The following is a 10,000-nucleotide window of genomic DNA, read 5'->3' on the forward strand; positions in this document are numbered from 1 at the left end:
GTGGGTGGGGCTAAACAGGCAGCGATGTAGAATTGGTGGGCGGAGCTAAACACGCAGCGATGTAGAATCGGTGGGTGGGGCTAAACAGGCAGTGATGTAGAATTGGTGGGCGGGGCAAAACACACAGCGATGTAGAATCAGTGGGTGGGGCTAAACAGACGAAGATTTAGAATCAGTGGGCAGGGCTAAACAGACAGCGACGTAGAATCGGTGGGCGGGGCTAAACAGACAGTGATGTAGAATCGGTGGGCGGGGCTAAACAGGCAGCGATGTAGAATCGGTGGGCGGAGCTAAACAGATCTTCTGCGGAGGCGGCACTTATCCACACTATTACATCATAGATAGGAACATTCCACAAGCTGTGGTTTTGGCAGATCGGTTTCAATATAAGCTGTTTTTAGACTAACAACAAAGTTTGGGTTCTGAAACTTACAGGATGTTTTTACAGCACAATGACCTTTTACATGTCACAAAATCAAGAGAATTTTGGTTTCTCAGTTCATGACCCCTTTAAGATTTAATCTCAAACTGTCAAATCCAGTGATTAATTTCATACTTGGTGCCTTTTAAACCTAATTCTGTTTCTTGGTGGGCTGATGTAAATCTGTACGAGTTTATTGGCAGTCACTGAGCCTCATTAGAGCGTCTGACATCAGCAGGTGATGAACTCACGCTCTGCATTCGATCACGGCTCTAGAACCGGAGCATCACTTGCATCTCTGATGTTTGAGCTAATTCTCTCGCTGACTCACACAGACTCGCCCATCACACGTTACCCAAGACAAATAATGACCCTCAGATGATCTCATCCAATCAGATCAGCGTGTGTGTGTGTGTGTGTGCATGAGCTCCATCAACAGCAGAAGGGCAGACTGACAGATGCAGAGTGCGACAGCCGGCTGATGTTCACAGCGCTGGATGTGTTTCAGCTTTTGTCTTCTCCAGATGTTAACTGATGGACTGGAGTGCTGTGGATTATTGTGATGTTTTTATCAGCTGTTTGAACTCTCGTTCTGACGGCACCCATTCACTGCAGAGCATCCAATAGTCTGAAAGGACCTTGCGTGACCATTTGTTATTTGCAAACAAAGCAGCGTGTTCTCATCTACAGACATGTTCAGTCGTGTCTGTGTCTGAAGCTTGTGTTTCATATTTCATTAGACTGTTTTTCAGCAGATTCTGGATCTTTCATGAAGAGGCCAGTCGCTCACAGCCTCATAATCAAAAACATGAATTCCAGAAGCATTACTGGCCTCGGGCTGTGCATGCTGGGAATTAACGCCGCTTCTCAGCACTTGAAGCACTGAAATCGTGTGATTTTGGCATTACGACACAATTCAAGATGCTTGAGAAACATGAATTACAGGAATCAGCCTGGAGTTTGTTCTAAACGACCCGTTTAACGTCTTCAGATGACTGAACTTCAGCTGAGAGCCACTGTGAAACATTCACTGGAAGCAGTTCATCCCTGCTAGTGTTACTATAGTCAGTGTGGGTTAAACCATATGACGAGAGACTTCACTAGGACATCTGACTGTGAAAACACTCAGAACACCCTAGCAACCGCACAGCAGAACCCCGGCAACCAGCCACAACAGGCCAGCGCAGTGATATTAGACAGTCGCCTCGTCTCTGTTCTTCTGTCCTGAGGAATTCTGGAAAGCCCCTCGGCCTTGTTCTGAGTACAGACGACAGAGATTCACGTGAGATGAGTGTGAGCCGCTGTCTGACGTCAGCTCCTCCACCCAAACTCACACTCACTCAACACACATCTTCTGTCTGACTCGAGAAGGTTTCCTGGCAGATTTTACAGCGGTTATGAGCTGATGAAATCCGAAGCGTCTCTCTGCATGTTTCACGTTTTTTCTGACTTCAGATCTGTGCCAGCTTTGTTCTCCTCAAACTTCAGTCTGCGCTTAGACGAGAGCGCCACCTTCTGACTGCAAGTGTTTCAACAGGTTTACCAAGTTTCCCAGGTTAAAAAAAGTACACTTCCATAATGTACTTAAAGGCACAATATGTAATTTTCGCCGCTGGAGGGCGCGTATTCAAAATAAAGAAATAGACAAAGGCGTAGTTTGATGACGGCGTGACTGAGTGTGGAATCATGGGAGTTGTGGTCTTCATTCTCACAGCCGACGCAACCCGACGGGACTCGGCCAGAAATCATTTTCACGGATGAGCTAATGATTTATTAACGTAGTAGAATGAAGCAGGGTGAGGCTGAAAGCCGTCGAAGCGAAACGAGGCGCTGAACGAGCGCGACACACGGCTGGAAAGCAGCGGAGCTTTTATTATGCCACAGTCGAGCGCTTCCGCTGCTTCCGGTCGTGCGTATGTGGGGTAAAGCAGCGCTGTTTTATCATACTAGATACGTTTAGTTCTGTTATAATGCTACTCTGTGCGCTCGTCACTGGTCTAATAAAACACGCAACATATTAAAGCGTCTTTGGTGTTTCCATGTTTTCTACTAGGGACGCACCAATACTGATATCGGTATCGGGCCCGATACTGAGCTCTTGTACTCGTACTCGTTAAAATGCCCCGATACCACACAGCATGTGATAAGTGCCATATTCAGACAAAGAAACACTGAAAACAGAACAACAGACAGCGGAATGGAGTTAAGTATGTCTACTACGAAGTATATGTATGCAATGAATATAACGTTAAACGTTCAGTATTAATGTCTGTATAGCTGATGTGCGCGAGCTGATAAACAAAGCACGCTGAGTGGATTGAGTGGTATCGATTAAGTGGTATCGGTGCATCCCTAATTTCTACAAAACAAAACCAGAAGTCGAGGAGTTTTGACGTCATTAGCAGGCGACACATTGACACTATGGACACGCTCCGTGACACTAGTTAAAATTGCTTATTTCTCTGGATTTAAACATTCTTCGAAACATTTGGGATATTGTAAGTACACAAGTCAGCAAAATATATAACACTGTTCTAGTGGTTTTTGGATATTTTAATAAAAAAATCTTACATATTGTGCCTTTAAAGTGCTCTATTATCGCACACTAATTTTGTACTTAATATACTAAAAATTATTCTTTAGTACCTCTTAAGATAATCTAAGTGTACTAAAATGAACATGAATACGAACTAAAATCCGCTTTTAATATACTGTCTCTGCATTTAAGAAAATGTATTTAGTCATTGCTTGTAGTACACTTGAGTGTTCTAGTGTATGAAAGATGGGTTCAAGTGGTGACTAAATACATTTTTTAAATACAGAGATAGTATGTTAAAAGCACATTTTAGTTCATATTCATGGTGTCCCAAAATAGCACAGTTGAGTACACTTAGATGATCTTAAGAGGTACTAAAGAATCATTTTTAGTGTATCAAGTACAAAATTAGTGCACGAAAATAGAGCACTTTAAGTGCATTATAGAAGTGTACTTTTTTTCAACCTGGGTTGAGATCAAAACAAACCCCATTTATTTTCTCAAAACACACTCGTGCTCTCATCAGTGATGTTATTCTAAAGAAATAGATGTTTGTCGTTATAATCTTTCATCTAAATGTACTAACTGGCTCGACATCATCTAGTTCAGCAGTTCTGACTCCATAGCTTCTCATGTAGACTTAACACTAAAATACATTTGTTTATTGAAATAAAGCAGAATTAAAATATAAAAAGTAGATTCAAAAGTAGACAAAAATTAGAAATGTTGCCTTGGAAATAAGCTTAAAACTGATTGATGAAAGCACTAAAATTACTAAGTTGATATAAAAAACTAAAACTGAAACCGAATTAAAAATAAATGAAATATGTCTATAACCGATTCTACATCACTATAATTAGTAATATTTAATAATAAAAATGACAAAAGCATATAAAAATTGACCAAAAATAAACTAAAATTAACATGAAAACATAAAGCTAATCAAAATATTAATAAAAACTATAAAAGTATCTAAATAATAATACAAAAAAAAACTGCTTTAATGACAAAACTGCCTTTATAGGTTGAAAATAATTGTCAAATAATTACATTCTTTAATTCGACAGGTTTTGAAAAAGTGAATGTTTCACACAGTTCACACGTGATTTTTCCAGTGGTTTGTGATTACAGGACAAGGCTTATTTTCTAAACTATTTATTACTCAGAAACAGCAGCTTCTCCCCACTCACAATATATCACTCATATATCCACAAGACCACGAGAACCCTGGTTCTTAATAAAAAGGACAACTGTTGAGGGAACCAATTCAAATAAAAAATCAGCTAACATCTTCATTTGTAGCCGTTTCGGCTTATTTTAAAGCTTTCGTCATATTGAGTGCTTATCATTATTGTAAAAGCATTCATATCAAATAACGCTAGATTTGGAAAGTGTTACCGCCGGGAAATACAGGAGGAGATGCTGTGGGCCTTCGGTTTCCTCCGCTTCAGCACGTGATTCTGATATGAAGCATCAACTCCTGATGGATAAAATCATTCGTTTCTCACTGAAATATCACACTACAGAAGTAAAACACCCAGAATGACTCATAAACACACTCACTGTCACACAAGTCAAACACACGGTCCAGTAGATAGTTAACTGAAAACAGTTTAATTGTATTAACGATCAGCCAGAGAACAGTTACTGCATGACTTCACCATCACAGCTGCTGGAAAACACATGTGCTAGTTTCACATTAGTTACCAAAGCATGTTCACGTTTATGTACATAGTGCAAAAGACACGCCGATGAAGATCACTCCAAACACAGAGAGAGAGAGAGAGAGAGAGAGAGAGAGAGACACGGATCCGTTAGCACCGCACCGAACGCTGCTACAGAAGCTTATTGCACCGAGATCCTGCTGCTCCATTCATATGGAGTACCGGATCTATTAGCCATAAACACAGACAATTAGTGAACATCATCGTTATAACATCACAAATCCTTCATGTGGAGATGAACGTGGCTTCACCTCTCAAGCGCTCCACTACAGACGGAGGAGGAAGAGCAGAGTAAATCAGAGTAAACTAACGCACACAGACAGGAGCAATTTACACAGATCCGTCAGAACCAGGAGAAACGAGCCAAACCGAAGACACACGTGGAATATACACACTCCGGATCAGTTCCCGAGTTCAAGCGCCATAAACCGAGACAACCGGAGAGTATTAGAAACATTTAAACATGTTATTTACACAGGACTGGTTCATTTGTTCAAGACGTCTGCTGCTTGTTTGTTAATGCTTCGCGGTCGCTTTTCCCGGTTAAACGAAACGCACGTTCAGATGAGAGCCACAGAGAAAACGTCATTGATTTTAAGAAATAATTCACCTAAACGCTCAATCATTTACTCACTTTAAACACGTGTGACTTTATTTCTTCAATGCAACACGGACGAGATGTTCAGAAGACTGTTCAGCTGCTCATTTTTAAGGGAGAAGCACAAAAACACTGTAAAGCATCATGATAGCGATTCATTTGACTCAGTGATTCAGTACAGCTCTCAAATATCACAATTTAGAGGAATCGTACACCCAAAAATTATTCTGTCATTATTTAGTTCTTACTGACTTACTTTCTTAAGTGGAGCACAAAAGACGATATTTTAATTTATTTGTCTATATACAAGAAGTCAATGGGGTCCAAAGTTGGTTCTTTTAAATATCTTTAGTAAATGGTGATTTGATGGTGCTTTAAGTCCAGTTACATGACCAAACCGGTGGCGTGTTTGCTGTTGTTTACTCTGTGAATGAGTGATTTCAGATTTAGTTGTTCACCCTAATCCAAACTAAGCATGCAGGCGTCTGTTATGATGCTTTACAGTGCTTCTGTGTGATTTCTGAAGGCGTGATATGAGCGCGAGTTATTCACAGAGAGCGTGTGAGCGGTCGGTCTGTCCGTTATCAGTTCCTGAGTCGTGTTTGTGTTACGTGTGACCTCTCATCCCGTGTGTGAACTCGCCGCCGGTTCGGTGAGATCAGAGGAGTCGAGCTCCTCCTCGTCGCTCCGCCGCTCTTCCTCATCTTCATCCTCCTCGTCCTCGGTGCTGCTCTGTCTGCGCAGCTGCATGTTCTCCAGGGTTTTGGAGACCCAGGACTCGATCCTGGAGCTGAGTGGTGGCACCTGCACAGAGATGGGCTCGGGGGTGTAGTCCTCCTCCTCTTCCTCCTCCTCCTCCTCCTCCTCCAGCATGCCGGGCACCAGTGTGCTGGTGGTGCTGGTGATGGAGGAATTGAGCCGGTCTCTGCAGCTGCCGTCTAGAGAGGCGGTGTCTGTGCTCTGCTGGGATGCCCACTCCAGCCGGTCGTCCGTGCGGGACTCATCTCTCTCTGGAGCGCGCGCGACCGTCGGCTGCGGAGGCTGCTCTTTGCTGCTCGCTCTGCTGACAGGTTCAGTCTCCAGTGGCTCCGGAGCGTCTGCGCTCTCCACCATCGTCCTCCAGTTGGTCTCTGCAAAGAGAAGATTCAGAGTCAGTCGTAGGCCTGGGCGATAAAACGGTATCGATATTTATCGACGGTACACCTTCTTCGATAATGATAGAATTTTTTTTCGATATATCGACGCAGACAGCACACACAAACAGGAACACATGCTGAGTGCTGTGTCTGCTTGTGATGAGGAGATTGTGAATAAAGTATGAATATTAGTCGAGTTTAAAATAAACATTTGAATGTTAGGAGTGCGTCAGGGAGCGTCATGCGGTGGTGGTGATGTAAGTGACGTTGTTGATTTTAATGTTTTGTTAGTCTAGCCCACGAGACGCGCCGCTGCTATTCATTCAAAACAAAACATTAGAGAAATATAGAAGCTCAATGCGGAGAAGATCTAGATTAGGTTAAAACCCAAACCAAGCCATTCACACAGATGCATATTCAGCACATTTTCTAGACGGACAAATACGACTGCTGCTCTCGCGTCTCACACAAGAGATGTATAGAAAGCCATGCAAAGTTAAAACAGTTTAAACTTTTAGAAAACACGTCACGAATTTGTGGAGGTTTATTCCTTTTCACTGCGTCTCGTATGTTTTTAAAGGCAGTCTGTGATCGGCGCTTCGGCTCTTTAGATAAAGCAATGCATAAATACATGATGCTGTTTTGTTCATAATTGTTCATGCAATTTACGAAATTATATTTGATTTATATGAGTTAATTTAGACGTAATGCACGTTTTTTATAGAGTTATTTCCTTGCGTTGACAATTTAAATGCGCTGCATTATTTTGCTCATTGCGCCCTCCTGTGGCCTCGGGAGACAAGACAAAAGCTTCCTTAAGATCTCTTTAATCTGCATATAAAACACTAGAAATTAGATATTTAATTTTTATTTTGTGTTTGATTGTTAAAACAAAAAATATTTGTTGTTTGTCTCAATAAATTGGGTTAATTTAAAAATACAGTGGTTAAATGTAAACATTTTTTCTATGCTATACTATTACAGCTATGCTCAAGGGCCTCGTCCAGACCGCCTGCACACACGCACGCGCACACACACATAAACACACATGCGCATATGCACACACACACACACACATACATCACAAAATATAAAACACTTTCCAACCAGACTAAATAAACCCAGAAAGCTGCCACCTGTTTCTACAGGTGTAGACAGCTGATTCAATCTTTGACTCTCAATCTGACCTTTGGCCTGGATCTTCTCACAGTTGGGTGAGATGATGACACACTTGATCTTGTGCAGTTTCATGTGTTTGGTGACCTCTCGCAGCCCCATGACCAGCCGCCGCTTGGCTTTGCTGGTCTCCTTCTGATAAACCCGCTCCTGAAATCGAACCAGCTCCTGCAGGAGCAGCGTCACGCTCTCATCGATCTCCTTACTCAACACCTGATTACAGTACCTGACACACAGAGAGAGAACGAGAGAGAGAGAGAGCGCGCTTTAAATGTCATCAAACAGACTGATAACCTCAGAGTGATCCTGATGATCAAAATCTGTGTGTTACGGCTATTTCACAACTGACACATTGAACATGAAGTTAATTAAAGAACTTACATGATAAGACATTAACTACGACAAAAACATTCAAATAAACGACTTCAGCCTTAGTTCCTATTTCATCTAAAGGAACCCTGTTTCCGCCACTGAATAAAAAATAAAAAAAGGTCATTACAACTTTACATCTCACAATTATTATCTCACAAGATTTTGAGTTTATATCAAGCCTTAGTTCCTATTTCATCTAAAGGAACCCTGTTTCCGCCACTGAATAAAAAATAAAAAAGGTCATTACAACTTTACATCTCACAATTATTATCTCACAAGATTTTGAGTTTATATCAAGTAATTGTGAGGGAAAAGTCAGAATTGTAAGATAAAAAGTCGCAATTAGCGTTTTTTTATTCAGTGGCAGAACTGAAGTAGTTGAAGGTATAGTTCACCTAAAAATGAAAATTCTGTTATTAATTACTCACCCTCATGTCGTTCTAAACCCGTAAGGCCTTAGTTCATCTTTGGAACACAAAATAAGATATTTTTGATGCATTCCGAGAGCTCTCTGACCCTCCATAGACAGCATTTGTTTTTATTTTCTTTGTGCACAAAAAGTATTCTCGTAGCTTCGTAAAATTACGGTTAAACCGCTGATGTCACATGGATTATTTTAATGATCTTCTTGCTATGTTTCTGTACCTTGATCGTGTAAGGACCCTTGCTGTCTATGGAGGGTCAGAGAGCTCTCGGAATTCATCAAAAATATCTTATTTTGTGTGTGTGTACAATTGTGTGTCCAGAGAGAATAAAAATAAAAGTCATTTTTGTGGGGAGGCCAACAGAAAATAATCCTTATTGTTGAGCCCTTCACACACACACACACACACACTGTACTGAGCAGCACAGCGGCTCTGCTGTTCTAAACCCACTCTCAGCCGGCAGAAGTAGCAGCACAAAGGCTGATCTGAGATCTGAGAGGAAGAGACCGTGGGCCGCCGTATCAGGCATGATCTTCTTGCTATGTTTCTGTACCTTGATCGTGTAAGGACCCTTGCTGTCTATGGAGGGTCAGAGAGCTCTCGGAATTCATCAAAAATATCTTATTTTGTGTGTGTACACAATTGTGTGTCCAGAGAGAATAAAAATAAAAGTCATTTTTGTGGGGAGGCCAACAGAAAATAATCCTTATTGTTGAGCCCTTCACACACACACACACACACACTGTACTGAGCAGCACAGCGGCTCTGCTGTTCTAAACCCACTCTCAGCCGGCAGAAGTAGCAGCACAAAGGCTGATCTGAGATCTGAGAGTAAGAGACCGTGGGCCGCCGTATCAGGAAGGAATCTGCACTGCTGTGACCTCAGTGACCTCTGACCCCTGTGTGTGTGTACTCACTCTCTGAACCTGCGGCTGTGGATCTTGGTGATGGCGGACGCAGCCATGGGGCTCCCGATGCCGGAGCTGGAGGGCGAGCCCTGTGACACGGGTGTGATGCTGTAGGGAGAGTTCTGACTGGCTGGAGACAGAGACGCATCACTGGGCATGCTCAGACCGTTCTCTGCAACACACACACACACACACACACACACACACACACACACACACAGAGAGACACACACAGGAGACCGATGAGGACTGCTGCACACATTAAACAGCAAATACACATGATTGTGTCTTTGTTATCATATTAGGGTGCTCCATGATACTGGAAAAAGCCTGATAACTCCATGTATTGTTTTTCTGAGATATATATTGCGATATGAATAAATACATGCATTTTTAGCAGATGACTTCTGTTATAGCTTTATTTGGAAATAATTTATTTAAACATTTAATCTACCAATATTACTTTATATTTTTAAAAATATTGTTTATTTTCATATTTCTATAATACCATTGTACTATATTTAATATAAAGTTTAAAAAAAAAGTTTAAATTTCAATTTACAGAACAATAGTACAATTGCAATAACAATATTTGTCTTAATTCCTTTTTTTCTAATGTTAAACCATCAAGATTTTATTTTTATCTTTCAAGAAGAACTTAGTTTCAGTTTAGGTGATTACTGATAATTGTTGAGTACCATAAT

At 41.4% G+C, this 10,000-nt stretch overlaps 1 protein-coding gene across 1 annotated transcript in view; it reads right to left on the minus strand.

Annotated features, from left to right (window-relative positions):
- Positions 1-5,900: 5,900 nt before the first annotated feature.
- LOC107595390 (selenocysteine insertion sequence-binding protein 2-like) overlaps positions 5,901-10,000 on the minus strand; it is an 11,199-nt gene continuing 7,099 nt past the window's right edge. The window contains exons 11-14 of the mRNA XM_016285772.1: positions 9,306-9,468; positions 7,603-7,817; positions 7,392-7,427; positions 5,901-6,409 (exon numbers count right to left, since the gene is read on the minus strand). Of these exons, the coding sequence (XP_016141258.1) occupies positions 5,901-6,409; positions 7,392-7,427; positions 7,603-7,817; positions 9,306-9,468 (923 nt within the window). The remainder of the gene's footprint in view (positions 6,410-7,391; positions 7,428-7,602; positions 7,818-9,305; positions 9,469-10,000) is intronic.

This window comes from Sinocyclocheilus grahami, unplaced genomic scaffold (assembly GCF_001515645.1).
Source record: "Sinocyclocheilus grahami isolate Dianchi unplaced genomic scaffold, SAMN03320097.WGS_v1.1 scaffold201.1, whole genome shotgun sequence".
NCBI lineage: Eukaryota > Metazoa > Chordata > Actinopteri > Cypriniformes > Cyprinidae > Sinocyclocheilus > Sinocyclocheilus grahami.